Raw genomic sequence first — 22,762 nt, forward strand, 5'->3', positions numbered from 1 at the left:
TTTCTGATGCCAGGTTTTGAGAAACTTTACACTATTTATTTACAGTAAAATCAGTCACTAGCCAAAATATATTATGAAAAGAATTTTGTTATCCGAACAATACATACACCCAATAGACACTCTTCATACACTGAAAGAGGACGACTGTGCATCTCTGTGAAAGTGCTAGAAGATAGAAATCAGTTCTTTTATAAAAATCCTTAAACCGGTGTGGCAGCTGTAAGTCTGTAGAAGCAAAGTTGTATCCAGCGTTAATTTATATCAATCGGGGAATCCGGTCCTTGTTCTGTTTTCCACTTATGTTTACTGTTTCGTTGTTTTGGGTTTTTGAAACTCGAATGAAGAGGTTTTGTGTTCATGAGTTAAAGCCCCCATTTTTTTTTTTTTTAACGTCATTCAGAGAGCTTTTTAGCTTTGTGAGTTCTGAGCCCTTCACAGAAATCAGCCACTCTTTTAAGACCAGAGGCCATTTAAAGAAAAGTTGAGGAATTAAAAAAAACCTGAAAACAAACACACATACCCACCTATATGAATGCAGTATCAATCCTATGCTGCATCTGTCCTCTGCTGCTTCTAAAACCGAGAACTGAGCAATCAAACACTGCTGATCGCTTAATTCTCTGTCTTCAGTGATCAGAGTGCCAGTGACAGTCAGTCACATGCTCTCTGCTCTGTCCTTCCAGCATTTACTGGAGCGCAGGACTGTTCAGGGGGTGGTTTTTTTAATGTAATTGCATTTGGCGATTATACAATCGAATAGATGGCACTGCAACCTGAAGGTGGCAGTGTTCGTCTGAAGGTGAAAGGCTTACTTTGTCAGCTGACACACAAATATTCCCTTCCGGTTCTCAGAGGGAATATTTATTACCAGGTCTATAGCATGGGGCATAGTGAGCAACTTTAAGACAGTTTGTGAGTTCAAGAAGGTTAAAGGACTTGTTGGCTTTTAACTAGAAAGCCACCTAATCCAATCTAGAGTCCCCTTTGCATATTCGTACCTCTCCATGGTGGTGATGGATGTGGTGATGAGAGTCTTGACCATGAAATCTACTGTAATGCTGGGTATGCCTAAGCATTAAGTCCCCCGTAGACTAGAATAGGGTCATACTTGTAACATCTCTTCTCTTGAAGCATGTCAGGCCAAGGACAGTAAACACAGGTGGAGTCCACCATGGTGTGAGTTCTATATTAGGGGCTGGGAAGAGTAAATTAATAGGTTTTAGGTTAAAAGTGAACTTGGCCTTTTAATAACCAATCCATATATGGTTCCAGAAAAACGGCTCAGACTCACCCAGCTTTATCTTTCCCGTGGTAGTTAATAATAAAAGAATTGTACACAGTAGAACGTACCCCACCTTTGTGTGTAACTGGAGAGAGCTTCTTCATTGTGCAGCCAACACCTGTAAAGAACTGTAGTAGACATACTAAAACGATACCCAATTTTTCAGGCTATAAATGCGCTATTAACCTGGAGCACCTCTATTTCCTAGTATATTGATAGGAAAGGGTCTTATGACAGATACTACTGGAGACCAAATGGCTGCTATCTTGAGTTTGAGTCTCCCTCTGTCTAGAACATTGGTTTTACAAGTAAATGTTTTTCAGTATGTGCCTCCGGTTTCCAGTCTGGTTGGAAAAAGTTGATATTAAAGGTCCGTGCCCAGTTGGCAAAAACTTTTTTCTCTGTGATGAAGCGATGGTGACTTCCTTTTCTGCCTCTCTCGTGAGAGATGTACATTGTACACTCGTCTGGTCCCATCAGTTCATAATAATGGTAGGGCACCGTTGTGTGGTTGGGAGACCTGTGGATAAGACAACAACATTTTATTTTGATGATGCTCAAAACTGAACCAACTTGTTTATAATGAACCTATTTCTGCTGCCTGTCAGTGGCCATTTAAAGTGATACTAAACACAGTTTAATTTACATTGTCCCTTCTATTTCTGTATGTGGATGATAGCACTGTAATTATTTTAGTTAAAAAAAATCTAAGTACCTTTTTCCTAACTGATATGCAGCCTTCACATGACCCAGCTATTTCCCAGCCTGTCTGCAGTGAAACTAAAGAAGGAGCTTCTAGTCCTCTGCAGCTGGTCATCTGCTAAAAATTAAAAAAAAAAAAAAAAAAAAAAAAAAAACAGCCTTTTGGAATACAGAGTAATAATAAAGAAATACAGTATCTCACAAAAGTGAGTACACCCCTAACATTTTTGTAAATACCGTATTTTATTATTTATTTTTATGTGACAACACAATGAAAGGAAACTTTGCTACAATGTAAAGTAGTCAGTGTACAGCTTGTATAACAGTGGAAATTATCTGTCCCCTCAAAATAACTCAACACAAAACAACAAAAGTGGCAACAAAAGTGAGTACACCCCCAAGTGAAAATGTCCAAATTGGGCCCAAAGTGTTAATATTTTGTGTGGCCACCATTATTTTCCAGCACTGCCTTAACCCTCTTGGGCATGGAGTTCACCAGAGCTTCACAGGTTGCCACTGGAGTCCTCTTCTACTCCTCCATGACGACATCAGGGAGCTGGTGGATGTTAGAGACCTTGCGCTCCTTCGCCTACCCTTTCAGGATGCCCCACAGATGCTCAATAGGGTTTCGGTCTGGAGACATGCTTGGCCAGTCCATCACCTTTACCCTCAGCTTCTTCAGCAAGGCAGTGGTCATTTTGAAGGTGTGTTTGGGGTCATTATGTTGGAATACTGCCCTGTGGCCCAGTCTCAGAAGGGAGGGGATCATGCTCTGCTTCAGTATGTCACAGTACATGTTGGCATTTGTGGTTCCCTCAATGAACTGTAGCTCCCCAGGCCTGGCAGCACTCATGCAGCCCCAGACCATGACACTCCCACCACCATGCTTGACTGTAGGCAAGACACACCTGTCTTTGTACTCCTCACCTGGTTGCTGCCACACACGCTTGACACCATCTAAACCAAAAAAGTATATATTGGTCTCATCAGATCACAGGACATGGTTCCAGTAATCCATGTCCTTAGTCTGCTTGTCTTCAGCAAACTGTTTGTGGGCTTTTTTGTGCATAATCTTTAGAAGAGGTTTCCTTCTGGGATGACATGCAGACCATTTTGATGCAGTATGCAGCGCATGGTCTGAGCACTGACAGGCTGACCCCCACCACTTCAACCTCTGCAGCAATGCTGGCAGCACTCATACATCTTTTTCCCAAAGACAACCTCTGGATATGACGCTGAGCACATGCACTCAACTTCTTTGGTCGACCATGGCGAGGCCTGTTCTGAGTGGAACCTGTCCTGTCGCTGTATGGTCTTGGCCACCGTGCTGCAGCTCAGTTTCATGGTCTTGGCAGTCTTCGTATAGCCTAGGCCATCTTTATGTAGAGCAACAATTCTTTTTTTTTTCTTCAGATTCTCAGAGAGTTCTTTGCCATGAGGTGCCATGTTGAACTTTCAGTGACCAGTATGAGAGAGTGAGAGCGATAACACTAAATTTATCACACCTGCTCCCCACTCATACCTGAGACCTTGTAACACTAATGAGTCACATGACACCGGGGAGGTGAAATGGCTAATTGGGCCTAATTTGGACATTTTCCCTTAGGGGTGTACTCACTTTTGTTGCCAGCGGTTTAGACATTAATTGATGTGTGTTGAGTTATTTTAAGGGGGGCAGCAAATTTACATTGTTATTCAAGCTGTACACTGACTACTTTACATTGTACCAAAATGTCATTTCTTCAGTGTTGTCACGTGAAAAGATATAATAAAATATTTACAAAAATGTGAGGGGTGTACTTACTTTTGTGAGATACTGTAGTATCAATAAACTGTTTTAAATTGTCATACAAATATATATTTGAAATCAAATCTTTATGATTTTCTGGCAATAACACGGTGTGGATGGATTTCTGCAAGTCACAGGCTGTGTTAGGCCCCTCCAGCCTGTGCCTTAGACTAAGAGGGAGGTGAATCTTCCATCAATCTTCATGTAATGTCCCACCCCTATTGTGTTTAGCTGGTTAGTACGCATGGAGGAGGAGGGAGAAAGACTGGCATTTACCACTGTGTATACACCCACATGTGTGACTCTATAGTCACATGGGCTGCTCAGATGTGATAGGGATCAAATGCTCAGCATAGAATCCTATTGAACACTGAGCATGTGTAGAGCTGCCAACACTGCTCTGCATAATCCCTAGCTGAATTGGGGACATGGACAGAAGGTAGAGATAGAAAATAGCAGAATCAAACAGGTTTCTTGCAGAATACAGAAAACAAATCCCATAGGGGTTGATTTACTAAAACTGGTGAGTACGAAATCTGGGTCAGCTGTGAATGGTAGCCAATCAGCTTATAACTTCAGCTTGTTCAATTAAACCTTGACAATAAAACCTGGAAGCTGATTGGTTTCTATGCAGGGCTGTCCCAGTTTTTGCACTCTCCAGGTTTTGTAAATTTACCCCATAGTGACTGAGTATAAACAGCATATAATCCAGCATTTGATGATTTTTTTAAAATGTGGGTTTAGCGGCCCTTTAAGTAGATCTTAACCAGAAGGGAGGTAGGAGACTGTGTCCCGTTCATGTGATCATTGTGATTGACTCTCACAATTGTGATTGACTCTCACAATGGTTGCATGATCGAGAATCTGTCCAGCTGGCTTCCTATCTCAGAGACCAAGAACTGTAAGTGATGGCTGGGTGTCAAGGCCCACCTACCCTGCCGCCACATATATGCATTACGACGATGAGAAGAAGTTAAAACAGGGAAAAATACTGTAAAGATTCTATTAAAGAGGTTGTAAACTCGTGCATTTTATTTTTTTTTTTTCACCCTGCAAGAGAAAGCCATAATGAGCTAGTATGCATCGCATACTAGCTCATTATGCAATACTTACCTTAGAACGAGCCCCCGCCGTGCCGCTCACTCACCTCTATGACGGGCGACATGTCCAGTCGCCCGTCTTCCGGGATCGCGGCATCCGGCCATCTGATTGACCAGGAGCCGCGGTGACGTCACTCCCGCGCACGCGCGCGAGAGCCGACAGTCACGGCACGGGACTCTGAAGGAACGGCACGAGCGGCTGTTCCTTCAGAGCGCATGCGCAAGTGACGTCACTGGCTGCATGTAAGGTAAATATCTCTGAAACGGTACATGTTTAGGAGATATTTACAGTACCTATAGGTAAGCCTTATCATAGGCTTACCTACAGGTACAAGTTGTAGAGGAGGGTTTACTTCCTCTTTAAATACATACTTTTTTTGTATTTGGTAGATGCTGGACAATCATACCACCATTTTTTGACCCTCAAGGAAATCACAAAGGTGGGCGGAACACCCAAAGCTCTCTGGACAGGGATATAAAAATACTGTTGGAAATGTAAGTCAAGAGAACTTAATATTTCAGTATTTGAGACCTATGAGAAAAAATGTAATGTTACATAGTTACATAGTTACATAGTAGGTGAGGTTGAATAAAGACAATAGTCCATCTAGTTCAACCTGTGTAGGTGTGTGTGGCTGTAATCATCTCACATACCCCTGAATGTTCTGATCCTTGAGATGTAAGTCTAAGAGTCTTTTGAAAGCCACCATACTACCCGCAGAAACCACCTCTTGTGGTAGAGAATTCCACAATCTTGTTGCCCTAACAGTAAAGAACCCCCCGCGTTGCCTGAGGTTAAAACGCTTCTCCTCTAATCGCATTGTATGCCCTCGAGTCCTCGTGCAATCCCTTCGAATGAACAGCTTTTTTTCTAAGCTGGGATCCCCATTAAGATATTTATAAATTGCTATCATGTCCCCCCTCAGACGTCTCTTCTCCAGGGAGAATAAATCGAGCGATTGTAGACGCTCTTCATAGTCAAGGTCCTCCAATCCCCTAATTAGTTTAGTTGCCCTTCTCTGGACTCTCTCCAGCTCCAACACATCCCTCCTGAGGACTGGCGACCAGAACTGGACGGAATACTCCAGATGCGGTCGGACCAGAGTTTTATAAAGTGGAAGGATTATAGTCTTATCTCTGGAATGCATCCCTTTCTTTATGCATGCTAATGTTCTGCTGGCTTTGGCAGCTGCCGCTTGACATTGCATGCTATTTCCTAATCTATCATCAACCAAGACTCCCAGATCCTTCTCCATTTTTGATTCCCCCAAGGGCTCCCCTCCTAACGTGTATTGTGTTTTTATGTTTTTAGTCCCCAAGTGCAAAACCTTACACTTCTCCACGTTAAACCTCATTTGCCATGTCGTTGCCCACTCCGTTATTTTGTCCAGGTCATTCTGTAGGATATCTGCTTCATGTTGTGAAGTTATTGCCCTGCCCAATTTTGTGTCATCTGCAAAAACTGATATCGAACTACTGATCCCGACCTCAATGTTGTTTATGAATAAATTGAACAAGGTTGGTCCCAAGACTGAGCCTTGGGGGACCCCGCTTACCACCTCAGACCAGTCTGAGTATGCGCTGTTTATTACTACCCTTTGGACACGCCTTTTTAGCCAGTTCCGTATCCAAGAGCAAACCCTGCTGTCGATACCTGCAGACCTTATTTTATAAATTAAGCGCTTGTGGGGAACTGTATCAAACGCCTTAGCGAAATCCAAGTACACCACATCCACTGGTCTCCCCCTATCTAGCTCACAGCTCACCTCCTCGTAGAATGTTAGGAGATTGGTTTGACAAGAACGCCCATTTGTAAACCCGTGCTGATTACTGCTGATGATGTTGTTGTCTTTAGCAAACTCTACGATATAGTCCCTTATCATCCCCTCCAGAAGTTTACATACTATTGATGTCAAACTGACAGGCCTATAATTTCCCGGGATATGCCTCTGGCCCTTTTTGAATATTGGAATCACGTTAGCTTTCTTCCAATCCCCTGGTACATCTCCTGTCCTTAAAAATTAAAAGATCACTGAACATGTAACTGATATTTGGGTTAAGGATGGATAAATTTTTTCCTTTAGGAACAGATCTGACCATCTCCCCCCCCCTGGAATTCTTAGCTGTTTTTAGCACTTTGAACAGTCTGGATTAGATGACAGACTCATTTGCAAAGATCTCACCCAGGAGTCCCTAGGAAATTTAAAAAAGCAGTGAGGGCCTTTGTCCACCCAAAAATCCTTTAAAGGACTCTTATGTGGCACCCACCCAAAAAATAAAGTTGGACCCCACTCTATTTGACCAATTTGTAAACGCCACAGCTGTTGCCCATAGCAACTTGATCCAGTGCTCTATTTTTAAGTGAATGCAGAAGAATAAAGCGATGAGATGTGACAGAATGCTTTTCTCCAAGCCTCTTCTTTCTTCTGCTTCATTTTTAATGGATTAGCTCATTTGACTACAAAATAAATTCTTATTCTTGCAGTGAATTAATTTATGTTGGCAAAATTAATGTTGTGGTTACAGGATTTGCTTATGTCAGCACAAAATAGAAGGCACGCACTTTGCATTTACAAAATGTCCTGCATGCGGATGGCCTTTCACATTTACGCATGATAATCGATCAAGCAAAAATATAGACTTTGCTGTAGCTCTGTTTATTTACCTTTAGATTTTAATTTACAGTCAGGGCCGGTACAAGGGGTGGGCGGGAGGGGCGGCTGCCCTGGGCGGAGTGTGGGAGGAGTGTGGGAGGGGGCGCCAAAACACTGAAGAATCACCTTTATTCTAAGCTCCTGTGTTGCTAAAACATGTCCAAAATCAGAGCCAACAATGCGCCCATATCTTCTGCAGGCTTCCCGCCCCTTGCTGGAAAGGAGAGAAACACTCTCCTGGGCACAGGTTTCGTACAGGCTGGCTGGTTGGATGGGGACCGTGAGAGCTCCTGTACAGGTGGGCGGAGCAAGCAGAGCACACTACACTGCAGCCTCGATCACTGCTTTCTGCCCAGCAGACATTGGAGCTCTCCTCTCCTCCTCAAGCTGAAGATAAGAGACAGATAGCAGACTGAATTTCCTCCTCCTGTGAGTCCCGATGTGTCCTGTCCTGTTTTACTGTGCAATGATGTGCTGTAAACCTGTACTGACCCTTGCAGTGCAGGTTTACTAAAGAGAAAGTAAAATGTTTTGAATAGGTTAGGAATATACTGGGACTTTTCAGGCTCCACATACTGTAGATGTTATCCACACAAACACACTCTATCTTAATCCTGCATTTTAATAAGATATAGTGTGTATGTGGAATACATTTACAGTATGTGGAGCCTAAAAAGTCCCATTATATTCCTAATCTATTCAAAGATTGATCATAAACAAGTGATATGTTGCAGCCCAACTCCAGCAAAGTGAAACAGTTCACCCTTACAGTGTTGGGGGAAATAGCCTCATGTATACTTTCTCCAGCCAGCTACAGTGCTCTCCTCTACCACCCAAAGTCTCATCACATACCATACAGGAACATTAACCCTGTATGGTATGATGAGGCTGGAGTGGGACCCAGCCAGTCACAGTGTTTACCCAGGAGCTCCCGAGGACCAATCACAGCACTGGAGAGAGCCTACTGGAGCAAGGATTAAGGTAAAGCTGGGTACACATGAAACAAAATTTGTTCAGCTCAGCAGGGACCAGCTGAATTTTGATCTATGTGTGGCCTTGCCTGTTGGCCGCCTGTCAGAATGGGAGCTTCTGTAGAATGGGAGCTTGCTGGAAAACCTTGTTCGATCAGCAGCTTGCAGCCAATCAGCTGCAATGCTGATCAGTGTATTCTGACAGAGAAGAGTCCCCAGCGTCAGAATACGTCTCGTGGAGGGGATTTTTTCATCCACCTCTTGTGTGGATGGATGAATCTGGAAGTGTTTTTTTTCAATTCAGCCCACTGGCTAAACCAAAAAAAAAACCTATGCATGTGTGCCAGTTTAAGTGCAGAGTCACACTATTGCAATGTCAGACATTGCATGTGATTTGCACCACATTGTGGTGCAGATCACATGCGATGTCTGTGCAATGTGATTTCAGCCATACAAACTTTTTGGCTGAAATTGCATTCCCATTTGCACAAGAATGGAGCAGGGCCCTTTTTTTTGGTTCGCACTGGAATCGGATTGCATGGGTGTTCACACCTATGGGATCCAATTCCTGCACCATTTCACAGTTTGAACTGCGATCTGCGAACCAATCTAAAAGTGTCATCATTACCTTTACATTGACACCCCACAGAGATTTGCAGATCTCAGTGTAAACCAGTGTGCGATTCTGGTGCAATGCGGGAACCGGCACTGAATAGCAGGGTTTCCCGCATCACACCAGTGTGAACTGGGACTAAGTGGTTTTACCCTTATCCACTGCTCCTAGAATAAAAAAGTCCCATACACACAATGAGAATATCAAACCTTTTTTTTTTTTTTCATGCTAGTCTTAGGAATATACTGGGACTTTTCAGGCCCCATTGCAAGGGTTGATTTTTTGTTTTTTTTCCTGAAGTTGGGATTTAAACGTTTATTATGAAAAAAATTCAGGGAAGACATTTGGGTTAGACAGGTATATTAGTTGGTGGTTTAATGTATATATTGAGTGTTTGTATGTATGTATTCATGCATATATGAAATGCCTCATAGGGGTAAATTATTCAGTCCTGACCTTAGCACTCTATACATAGGTGTAATTATCAAGTGTGGTTATCAGGCATGGGTAAAATGATTGGTCATGCACAACCCGGGGGGGGGGGGGCGCAGTTTTGCACGTTCGCCCTGGGCGCTGGATGACCTTGTCCCAGCACTGTTTACAGTACAAGAGCAAGCACAGATTTAAATATTTTTCACAGGAGATTTTATACCTGACAGCTTTTTGGAATATAAAGTTTCCATTCTAGTCACTGTAGAGGTTAGTTTCAGAGTTGAACTAAGGTTCTATACGAGTTAACTCTACACAAATGGAGAAATTATCAAAGCTTACATCACATCACAAGGGACAGCAGCTTTATTAGGACTGTGGTGTTTTGTCTGTAGAGTTAAAAACTTGTGTTATGATCACATTTGGTGAATCATGCTGAGAGGTGAAGTGTTCTATGTCTGTGAAGATTTAAATAGAATAGTAATATGATTATGTTGGTAGGTATGGGTGAGATATAGTGTTCTATGTATAGAGTGTTATAGAATACAATGATGATTGTCTCGTAGTCGGTCACGTTGGAGGTGTAGGGTTTTATGTATTGAGGGTCATTGAATTGTGTTAGGATCATGTGGAGTGGTCGGTCTTGTTGAAGGTGTAGTGTTCTACGTACAGCATAAAGTGCTAATGAATAAAATTATGATTGTCACATGGTCGGTCGTGTTGGAGGTGTAGTGTTATATGTATTGAGGGACATAGAGTTCTGTTAGGATCATCTCCAGTGGTCGGTCTTGTTGAAGGTGTAGTGCAGGGTTCCTCAAACTACGGCCCTCCAGCTGTTGTGGAACTACATGTCCCATGAGGCATTGTAAATCTCTGACATTCACAGACATGACTAGGCATGATGGGAATTGTAGTTCCTGAACAACTGGAGGGCCATAGTTTGAAGACCCCTGGTGTAGTGTTCTACGTACATCATAGAGTGTTAAAGAATAATTTTATGAATATGTCCAGTGGTTGGTCATGTTGAATTTGTAGGGTTCTATCTATAGAGCAGCCTTTCTCAACCAGGGTTCTGTGGGATCCTAAAGGTCCTCCAAAGGTTGCCAGAGGTTCCTTGAACAATGAGATTTGCATCTCAGATGAATTACTATTGATGCCAATTATCTTTTTAGTTATCTGTAAAGAGTGATTCCTTCCAATGAACATAAATGTAGGGAGCATCTTACCTAGTGATATGTAGATATATTAACCACTTGCCGACCGCCGCACGACTATCTACGTCGGCAGTTAGCCCCTCACAGGCAAAGTGACATAGATCTACGTCGCTAGCCTGTGAGCCTCTAGGGGGCGAGCTCGTGCCTCCCGCCCCCGCTCATTCCCTAACATGTCCGCACGAGTGACCGGGGGACCCAATGTCTGCCGGTCACTCGCGATCTCCCCGTGGAGAGGGAGAAAGGCAGGCGGCTAATGTAAACACAGCCACCTGTCATTCTCCCTTGTGTAGGAGCAGAGATCATACGGTCCTGCTATGCAGGATCGTATTTCTCTGTTGTTACACAACAAGCCACATCCCTATACAGTTAGAAGCACGCCCCTAGAGACACACTTAACCCTTCCTTCTCCAATAAAGTTAACCCCTTCTCTGCCAGTGTCATTTTTACAGTAACAGTGCATATGTACAGCACTGATTACTGTAGTAATGTCATTGGTACCCCCAAAAGTGTCAAAAATGTCAGTCAAGGGTCCGATCTGTCTGCTGCAATATCGCAGTCCCGCAAAAAAAATCGCAGATTGCCGCCATTACTTGTTAAAAAAAAAAACAACAAAAATGACAAAAATCTTTCCCTTAGATAGTAAACGTAATAACTTTCGCGATAATCAATCAAAATACGCTTATTAAGTTTTTTTTTACCAAACATATGTAGCAGAAAACAAATTGGCCAAAAATGTTAAAAAATTTTGATTTTTAAATTTTTTTGGGAATTTCATATAAAGAAATGTGAAAAATATTGTTGTTTTTTCAAAATTGGCGCTCTTTTTTTGTTTATAGAGCAAAAAGTAAAAATCGCACAGGTGATCAAATACCACCAAAAGAAAGCTCTGTTTGTGGGAAAAAAGGACGTAAATTTCATTTGGGTACAGCGTCGCACGACAGCGCAATTGTCCGTTAAAGAATCGCAAAATAGGCCCTCGTCAGGAAGGGGGTAAAATCTTCCGGGGCTTAAGGGGTTAAAGTGGACGTAAACTCTCTCCTATACCCAGTGAAGTGAACCACCTCAGATGATACACAGGGATGAAACAAATCTCCCTACATAAGTTTTAGTTGTATATGTGCTGTCTTTAGCTTTCTATATTTAGTAGAATTCTAACATTGTGTTAGAATTTTTACTTACTCATTCAGCAGTAGGAGTGTAGTCTTGGCATTCACTGTGTGACAGCTGATTGGAGGAAAGGCACACCCCCCCCCCCTCCTCCACATAGGCAGAGGATGAAAGGAATGTGCAGAGATGTGCTGTGACAAGACAAGCTTTCTGCTAATCTATTTAAAGCCCCCACCCCGACACAAATTTTAGGCTGGTTTTTATCTCGGTTGTCAGAGAGCTTGTTAGAAATTATCATACTGATAACAGAGGAATGGAGCAGCAGAAAGACTTGGGACCTAGGGCTTTGGAGATAGATAAGTAAACACTACTGATATATGTGCCTAGGTAAAATTTCATGAATCGGGTTTACATCCACTTTAAGTATTAGCATGGGTTCCCTAAGCCTGAAAAGTTATTTCATGGGGTTTCTCTGTCTTAAAAAGGTTGAGAAAGGCTGGTATAGAGTATTAAAGAATATTATTATGATGATGTTCAGTGGTCAGCCTTGTTGGAGGTGTTTGAGTTTTATGCATAGTGTCATAGAACAATCCTATGAATATATACAGTGGTTGGTCATGTTGGAGGTGTAATGTTCTATGTATAGAGATAGCTAATTATGAGGTGAGCGTATTGGAGTGAAGGTGGTGGGATCACACCTGCATGACGGTGTTGACTCATTGTTATTATCTAAGCACAAAGTGGATAAGGAATTATTGTGGACATTTCACTGTGGAACTTGATTGGATCAATATTGGAGTCATACATATTTTTGGACATTCACATCACGCATTTTGTGGTGATTTGATGTGGTTGTGGAGTATTACACTATTTCTGTATTTATTTAAAGACGTTGTAAACCCCCCCTTAATGACTTGAGCCTATAGGTAAGCCTATAATAAGGATTACCTATAGGTACTGTAAATATCTCCTAAACTTGCACCGTTTAGAAGATATTTACATTGTATGCAGCCAATGACGTTATCGGCGCATGCGCTCTGAAGGAACGGCCTCCCGTGCCATTCCTTCAGAGCCCAGTGCTGTGAACGGTGGCTCCTGCACGCATTTCATCACGCCTTCGGCCAATCAGATGGCCGGAGGACGCGAACCAGGAGTAGGACGGCCGAAAATGTCTGCGGTGTTACAGGTGAACTGGCGGCACTGCGGGGGCTTCGCTCTAAGGTAAGTATTTCATTATGAGATAGTATGCAATGCATACTAGCTCATTATGCCTTTGTCTTTCAGGTTTTTCTTTTTTACATTTTTTTTTCCTGAGGTTTACAACCTCTTTAACATTTTTGCACCAATAATTAAGTTATGGAATAAGTAGTATGTGTGTGTATATATATATACAGTAAACCCCGCTCCATCGCGGTTCAATTTTTGCAGTCCCGGTATATTGCGTTTTTTTCTGTAATGTTATTTTACTATATAAATCATTAAAAATGAAATATTTTTGTGTTTTCCATAGCTCTTGCTATGTCTCTCAGTATATTTTATGTGTTTAAATGAGTTTCTATTGTTTTAATAGTGTGTTTAAAGACCTTAAAATGCTTTTACACGTACAGTGACAGTAAAAAAAAGATGCCTACAATGCATTTTAATAGGGTTTTTCTATTTCGCGGATTTTCACTTTTCGCGGCTGGGTCCGGAACGTAACCCCCGCAATGAAGGGGGGTTTACTGTATATATATATATATATATATTTTTTTTTTTGTTTCTTATTACAACACTAGACATCGCAAGGGAGCGCCGCACAACTAGCTAAAACCATTATACATGCGGGAACGCATATGTATGTGAGCAGCACCCATAAATTGGCACATAGGCCCTATTGTTAGTGGTAGCACGGAGGTATTAACGATTATTGTCTATTTATAAAGAATTATAACATTTCACTTTGGTTAAGTTGGATGTCTAACTTATAGAATTGTATTATGCTCATGTACAGTAGCTGGTCACGTTAGAGATGTAGTGTTCTATGTATAGCGCGTTACAGAATTATATTGTAAACATGTCCTTTGTCATTTGGAGGGTCCATGTTCTATGTATAGAGTGTAAAGGAATATAATATGATCATGTGATGTTGGGTAGATGGGACATCCTAGGTCTGTTCCACATTTAACCAAATTTTGCAGAATTTGCAAAGTTGGTATATTCGTAAAAAATCTTTAAGTAGTATTTCTACTTCCTCTGTTTCCTGCCATTGCCTGAGAAAACCCCATGTATGAATTAACATATTCAGAAAATTAGCTTGTCTCAGTCAAATCTTGAATTCAATCTAAAAAGAATAACCTTTTTATTGTCTTTTTATCCTGAGAAACTTTTCATTGGTGTACAGATTGAATGAGTGTAAAATTCTTTGAAAACTGAGGATTTTTATTCCGCACAATAAAGATAACATATAGTAGTTTTCTGTACGCAGCGTAAAGGTTCAATAAATGGAGCAGACGATTCAAAGACCTTGAAGTTTTTACGGAACCTTGATGCTGTTCGATATATATGACTACTGAAGGGAAGCATTGTTGTTCCAAAAATATATACACAGATTTTTTCTTTTCTTTCCTTTCCTAAACTGTTACTAAAGTATATATTTTTTAAATTTAATTAATAAACATGTTATACTTACACTCTCTGTGCAGTGCGCCCCCAAACCTCCTTTTTTAGGGTCCCTCGCAGGCAATCTTGGCTTCTCCTCTTTTTTGTGTGTCCCCATAGCAAGCTGTTTGCTATGGAGGCACATGGTGTCTGCACGCTGCTGAGCTGTGTGTGTGTCAATGGACACACACAGCTCTCTTCCCCTTCACACAGGGAAGGGGGAGGACAGATACAGTTAAAACACATTATTTATTTATTTATTTATTTATTTTTTATAAAAATAACAAACATGTCATACTTACCTGCTCTGTGTAATGGTGTTGCACAGAGCAGCCCAGATCCTCCTCTTCTGGGGTCCCACGCCGGTGCTCCAGGCTCCTCCTCTAGAAAAAATGCTTTCCATGGGGGAACCCGTGCGGGTTAGCTCCCGAACCGCCCGGTCTGTGTCTTATTGACAGAGATTGCTCGGCAGAGGATTTGGCAATGACTCCCACTGCTATCAACCCACCCAGAGAGTGGGGAGACAGCGGCGAGAGCCACTGCTCTCGTGCACACCGCTGGATCAAAACGCTCTCAGGTAAGAATTAGGGGGGATTCTGCAGCACAGAAGCTTTTTCATCCTAATGCTTAGAATGCATTAAAATAAAATAAAAACTTCTGACTTTAACAACCATTTAAAAAAAAAACTAGTCATAACTAAGTATTCGAATATTCAGTCAAAAGTACTTTGCCAACTGACATATAACCCAGAAGGTTGTGTTGAGAAAGCAATACAATAAACTTTCTTTTCTCACGATAACATTTATACTGTGTTGTTGGGTTCCAAGCATTACCCCAAAAAAACATTACTTAACCACTTCCCTACCACCCGTTGCGTTTTTACTGCGGCAGGGTGGCTCTCCTGCGCAAACCGACGTAGTTCTACGTTGGTTGCGCCCGGGAAGCTAGGGGGCGAGAGTGCGCCGCCAGCGGCGCGCTCCCGCCCCCACTCAGCAGCAGGGAAGCCGATGCATGTGTCAGGCGGCTCCGACACCTGCGATCGCTCCCGGCAGAGAGAGACAGGTGGTCGGCTGTTGTAAACACAGCCGACCGTCCTCCCTGGGATGATCACAGAGCTCATGTGATCCTTCTATATAATATAACATAAAAGTGTAGCGCTACAAAAAAATGATAACCATAAAACTAATAGTAAATAAGTGTCCAAATGAATGAGTTCCTAATAATCACGATAGTGTATGAAAAAATGTCCAACTGAATTAATCTTCAATAAAAGTGAAGAAGACATAAATCCACAAGTGCAATGGTCCAAAAGAAAAGGGAGGAATTCTTCCCAGGGCACCAGGAGTGTATGAAGGAAAGGGGACACCTCTGTGATGGGATATGATAAGCAGCTTACCAAATTTCCATGGCTGCTCAGATTAGTGAGCTAGCCTCTCCCAGCTGTTAAATCCAAACCACTGAAGGTTGAAAGGTACTTTTTTAGCTCCAAGGAATCGCCACTTGAGATGTAGTAGGATCGGTATGGGATTGGCACTCATCAATAAATATCGTCAATCATACATGAATATGTGAAGAGAGGAGAGAGGCAACACACATAGCGTAATCCCATTTAAAACTTGTAGTCTTGTTTATTTAAAAGTTATACTCACAGTGTATCTTAACAAACAGGCATATCAATAGCGTTATCAGGGATGAGGATGCGGCGTCCCGCAAAACAGTCCCAGATGGTAGGTGATGGAGGCCGGCTAGTTTCAAGGGGCGTGTGGACGTTGCGTCTGGAGTCGTTCTATAGTCCTTCTATATAGGATCACATGTCTCTATGGTCATCTCAGCAGACACGCCCCCCCCCCCCACAGTTAGAATCACTCCCCTAGGGTCACATTTAACCCCTTGATCACCTATACTGTTAATCCCTTCCCAGCCAGTGTCAATATTACAGTAACAGTGCATATTTTTAGCACTGATTACTGTAGTAATGTCACTGGTCACCCCAAAAATATCAGGCAGGGGTCCGATCTGTCCGCCGCAATGTCACAGTCCCGCGAAAAATCGCAGATCGCCACCATTACTAGTAAAAAAACAATAAAAATTACATAAATCTTTCCTGTAGTTAGTAGATGTGATAACTTTTGCGCAAACCAATCAAAATACGCTTATTGCGATTTTTTTTTACCAAAAATATGTAGCAGAAAACAAATTGGCCTAAAATGTTAAAAAAAATTTGATTTTTACATTTTTTTTGAGAATGTCATATAGCAGAATGTAAAAAATATATATATTTTTTTCAAAATCGTCGCTCTTTTTTTTGTTTATAGCGCAAAAAATAAAAATGGTACAGGTGATGAAATACCACCAAAAGAAAGCTATATTTGTGGAAAAAAAAACCTGAAACAGCTGTATGCACTCTGGAACAAATGACTGTATTAGTAGTCTGTATCTAAACGTATCATCAGTGGTCCTGGATGCACAATTGGCTATTGGGGTGTGAAGGAATGACTTTCATAATTCTGCTCACAATTTGATGTGAATAATATACCCCATATTTTTGGGATATGTGATAGTATTGTATGTATGTTAATTCCTTCTGTTATAAGAATCCTCTACTGTTTTATGCCAGCTTACTGATGAAATGATTATAATCTACCCCTTATTTTGCTTTTCTTCATTGGATGACTCCCAGAGTTGACATTGGGGGTCCCCAATATCTAACAGCTGTTGCCCATAAACTGCTTAAAGAATGTTACCCCCATCATTTTATATTCCTGATATGTGCCTGCTGTACCATATACCTGTATGTAAAAGTATCCTGTTCTATTTGTATTGCTTCCTTTGTGTGAAATACCTGGTGTTCCTGCCAGACCCCTGCCTTCCTGATTCACATTCATTCATTCATTGGACAGCATGCGGGAAGCACAGCCCGCCTTTCCTCCAATGATCAGACTTGTGTTGACACGCCCCCTGCACAGCCATTCACTGGGAAGGCCAGTGTACTGCTGTTTTTCCAGCCACAGCTCTCTAAGTTCCTTGTGCAGCTGAGAACAGAGATTATATGATCACTTATAAAAAAGTATAATGATTATTTTTATTTTATTTTTTTTATATATATATACACACACACACACAAATATTTTGCCTTCCATTTCTATCTTAAACTGAATGGGTTGTTTTTACAAGGCAAGGGTTCACATATCGTTTAAGCCAAACTCAAGCCCTAAGGCTGCATTCACATGTCAGCGTATGATCGCGGGCAGAACCGCCGCGGTTCCGCCCGCAATTCGGAGATTTATTGCAAATCGCGGGACGCCTAGCGTTGCCCGTTGATTTGCAATAGCCCCCCAAATGCCGAGCGATGTTGCCGCAATTTACGCCCGCCGAATCGCGGCAACATCGCGCAAACAAAATCGCGGGACGCAATACGCTCCAAAGAAGCTCTTGTACTTTTTTGGAGCGTATTGCGTCCCGCGATTTTGTTTGCGCGATGTTGCCGCGATTCGGCGGGCGTAAATCGCGGCAACATCGCTCAGCGTTTGGGGGGCTATTGCAAATCAACGGGTAACGCTAGGCGTCCCGTGATTTGCAATAAATCTCCGAATCGCGGGCGGAACCGCAGCGGTTCTGCCCGCGATCATACGCTGACATGTGAATGCAGCCTAAGGCTGGCTGAGGGGAAGAATCACATTTTTTTTAGAAGTCTAAATAATTTTGAGTCCACGCCATAGTGACATCCCCAAAAGTGTTTAACCACTTCTGACCAGAAGATTTTCCCCCTTAATGACCAGGCCATTTTTTGTAATTCGGCACTGCGTTATTTTTAATGGACAATTGCGCGGTCGTGCGATGCTGTACCCAAATAAAATTGATGTCCTTTTTTTTTTCCATATCTAGAGCTTTCTTTTGGTTGTATTTGATCACCAGTGCAATTTTAATTTTTTGCGCTATAAAAAAAGGGCAACGATTCTGAAAAAAAATACATATTTTTCACTTTCTGCTATATATATATATATATATATATATATATATATATATATATTTCCAAAAAAAATTTAAAAAATCAAATTTTTTCATAATTTTAGGCCAATTTGTATTCTGCTACATATTTTGTGTAAAAAAAAAAAGTGTATTTTGATTGGTTCGCGTCTGCAAACTAGCTGAAAGATTTATGTCATTTTTATCTTTTTTTTTTTTACTAGTAATGGCGGCGATCAGCAATTTTTTTGTGGGACTGCAACATTGCGGCGGACAGATCGGACCCGTAACTGACATTTTTTACTTTTGGGGGGACCAGTGAAATTACTACAGTGATCAGTGCTAAAAATATACACTGTTACTGTAATGATGACACTGGCAGGGAAGGGGTTACCCAGGGGCGATTAAAGGGTTAAGTGTGAGCCTACGGGGGTGTTTTCTAACTGTGGGGGGGGTGGGCTTGTGAAATCAATACAGAAACCTGTGTTCCTAAATAGAAGGAACACAGGAGCTCTGCATTGATTCCAGAAAAAACAAGGTTCTGCTGTGTTTACAACAACAGACTGCTGTTCTCTCTTCACGGGGAGCGATCGCAGGTGCTCGGCTCTGTGGAACGGCTTCCCCGCAGGTACAGCGATTCGCAGGAACCTGCCGACCTGTCGCTGTATAACTGCGGCGGCTGGTCGGCAAGTGATTAAAGAGAGCTGTTACAATACAGTGTAAGGTTTTGCACTTGGGGACTAGAAACATAAAAGCACAAAACACATTAGGAGGGGAACCCTTGCGGGAATCAAAAATGGAGAACGATCTGGGAGTCTTGGTTGATGATAGACTAGGCAATAGCATGCGATGTCAAGCGGCAGCTGCCAAAGCCAGCAGAATATTAGCATGTATAAAGAAAGGGATGTATTCCAGAGATAAGACTATAATCCTTCCACTTTATAAAACTCTGGTCCAACCACATCTGGAGTATTCTGTCCAGTTCTGGTCGCCAGTCCTCAAGAGGGATGTGTTGGAGCTGGAGAGAGTCCAGAGAAGGGCAACTAAACTAATTAGGGGTTTAGAGGACCTTAATTATGAAGAGCGCAATCACTTGATTTATTCTCCCTGGAGAAGAGACGCCTGAGGGGGGACATGATAGCAATTTTTAAATATCTCAATGGGGATCTCAGCTTAGAAAAAAAGCTGTTTAGTCGAAGGGATTGCATGAGGACTCGAGAGCATACAATGCGATTAGAGGAGAAGCGTTTTAACCTCAGGCAACGTGGGGGGTTCTTTACTGTTAGAGCTACAAGATTGTGGAATTCTCTACCACAAGAGGTGGTTTCTGCGGGTAGTATGGTGGCTTTCAAAAGACTCTTAGACGTACATCTCGGGGATCAGAACATTCAGGGCTATGTGAGATGATTACAGCCACACACACCTACACAGGTTGAACTGGATGGACTGTTGTCTTTATTCAACCTCACCTACTATGTAACTATGTAATACTATGGTGTTGCTTATTGTTCTTAATGAGGTAGAAGCTGAACCTTAACACCTGCAGTGAGATGACCGAAGGCACTGCTGCCTTTTATTGCTAGTCGCACAAGACTAGGAGTGAGATTTGGTGATGTCACTAATGTGTTGCTTAGACAGGCCTTTAATTTTTTTCATTCAACCAGTGCTTTGAAAGGAAAAAAAATATGACCTGATCCCCTCATCCACACACTCGAGGTGGATCGGGGAACGCCTCCACTGAGTCATTGTATTCTGACACTGGGAAGCCTTCACCACCCTCAGAGTACACTTATCAGTACCAGTGGCACTGATCGATTGGGAAAAACACAACAGGCTGGTCGGTAGATCGACTTGTGTACAACCAGCCTGCCCTTACATGGTTCAAAATTTGTCCGATTCCCAGTGCCATCTTAAGAGCATTAAAGTGCACTGGGGCCCTGCCAACACAATCACCCACGAGAATAAAAATGCAAATTATCGATAAGGCGATATTTATTGGTACAGAAGTGGCAGGCTAATCACAGCTTCCAAGTTCGACGGCTGGTTCAGATGAACACACATACTGACCGGAGTCTGACTTGGCTGTCCTGTCTGCCTGTTCCCGTAGAGGCGGACAGGCATTCCTGCAGTTGCGGGTCCTCCATGGCCCAAGTAACCTGACAGCAGTGCAGGGTCGACAGATGCTTGCCACCTGCTATGTTCGACGGCGGAATGCACACGGGAATCGAGACTAATGCTTGGCTGGGGCTGGGTCACTGGGCAAGTGGGGCCCCCCGGCCAAGTGGGGCCCCCGGGTAACTGCCCAGCGTGCCCATTCAGAAAGATGGCCCTGCCAATTCCTGCTGAACTGGCAAAACTTTGATACATGTAGGGTCACCTTTTCTGTTCTCCTTACTGGAGGGAAAGCTGTACTTTAGGATCCACAGTGCAAGGATCTTCCTGTTTCTGCTTTACCCATTCTGTGGAGCAATGCTTCCTCCACCCCTCCTTCTGCTTCTTCAATATTCCTCCACCAATTATCAGATAAATAGACATGAGGGGGCAGTGCTGACACGAGGAAGCACAGTCATATCACACAACACACACTCTGTACAAAAAGAAAAGTACAGGTGTGAGAAAACCTGAATTGACAATGAATTCAAAATGAACAGGCTTCCTGAAAGCATGTAATTATGCACACAGTGTGAATCCAGCTTTAATGTTTTTTTGTTGGGTGAATGACCTTATATCTATCTCTAAATTATGAAATCGCTTTAAATTGTATTTTATGTATAAGAAAAATTTTAACATTTCGTGTTCTTGACTTTTTAATTATCTCTACAATCCTAATCATTGATTTTTGGTCTCCGGCATGCATTGTCTTTCCTTTTGCTGATAAATCAGATTAAACAGGAACGAATAGTCAGAGACAAATAATATCCTCTCTATATCTAAAAGAAAAAAAAAACTACATAGCAATTTCATTTCCTTGGGGATATAAGATATATTGATACACACGCCTTCAAAAGTCGAGCTGACGAACTGTATAATAATATTGAGCTGCAATCATAATCCGGAACCTAAAAATTTACATCCTGAATCAATATTAGAAGCCAGTGATGAATATATAGCCAGTCAGGCATATAGCAGAATATTAAGACAGACCTAGAGTCTATCCACACGGATAGATTCAAGAATGGAATTCTAATCAGCAGACATACTCAAGACATCTTTTTTCACTTGTAATGAATTCGTAGTGTTTAATGACGAGCTTTAAGTCAGAAAATGTTTAAGGCAACGCCTGAAAATGATTTCTACATGTCATAACTGTCAAGGAAACTTTATGTTGGTCTTATTGTAACATTCTAACTGATACAGCCAAATACAGTTGGGCTTATACCTGTATGTTTACATACCCCTGGCAGAATCTGTAAAATGTTATCCATTTTTGCTGCACCAATGCCACAAAACAGACAGCTTAAAATATGCCAAACCGCACCTAGAGAAGACTCAAAACGTCCAGAACTAAATCATTTAGAGTAATGAGACCAAACTTTCATTTTATGGTCCTATCCATATACACTTTTTGAGAGAAGCCAACAAGATCTATGAGAAGAAGCACACCATCCCTACTGTGAAGCATGGAGGTGAATCCCTGCTGTTTTTGGGGGCTGTTGAATAACCACTTCACAGGGAATTTAGTCAAAATTGATTTCAAATTTACAGTTATGCTTAAAAGTTTGCATACCCTGGCAGAAATCGTGAAATTTTGTCATTGATATTGAAAATGTGACTAATCATGCCAAAAAACTGTCTCTTTCGTTCATTGATGGACACAGCTCCTGATCTTCTTAACCATTGGGTTATACTGCCCCCTAATGGAGTAGGACACTAGGCAGAAAAAAAGTCTGGCTACGCCTATGGGCAGTCCCAGGGGGTATACTCCCTCTCTCTGCTATAGGTTCAGAGTTTTTTTCTGCCTAATTAGGAGTAAGGACCTAGTTCCTTGCTGTGATCTCTGGTCCTGGCAATTTTTTTATTTTTACATATATTTTTTTCTCCTATTTTTTTCCTGTGAGATCTACAATCAATTGCCGGACTGGGCGACGGACTGGACAATCTAGATCCAGTGGTCACCCCAGTCTGGCCAGCGAGCGCACGTGGACCTCAGCTCTGTGCTAGGTCGGCTTTGACATAGCCCCACCGGATGGGGGCTGGCCTACGAGTTAAACGGAGGCGCAGGTTCCCTTTGGCACGCACAAGCCATCCAAAGCTGCAAAGGTGTTCCCTTTCCCCTCCTATTTTGATAGAATTGTCAC

General features: G+C 42.1%; 1 protein-coding gene across 1 annotated transcript in view; it reads right to left on the reverse strand.

Moving 5' to 3' along the window:
• Positions 1-1,377: 1,377 nt before the first annotated feature.
• Positions 1,378-22,762, reverse strand: part of ST6GALNAC5 (ST6 N-acetylgalactosaminide alpha-2,6-sialyltransferase 5) — a 290,816-nt gene continuing 269,431 nt past the window's right edge. Inside the window, exon 5 of the mRNA XM_082266227.1 lies at positions 1,378-1,802. Within this exon, the coding sequence (XP_082122353.1) occupies positions 1,571-1,802 (232 nt within the window). The 3' untranslated portion in view covers positions 1,378-1,570. The remainder of the gene's footprint in view (positions 1,803-22,762) is intronic.

Source organism: Pelophylax lessonae (genome assembly GCF_965119305.1).
Source record: "Pelophylax lessonae genome assembly, chromosome: 8".
Classification (NCBI taxonomy): Eukaryota; Metazoa; Chordata; class Amphibia; order Anura; family Ranidae; genus Pelophylax; species Pelophylax lessonae.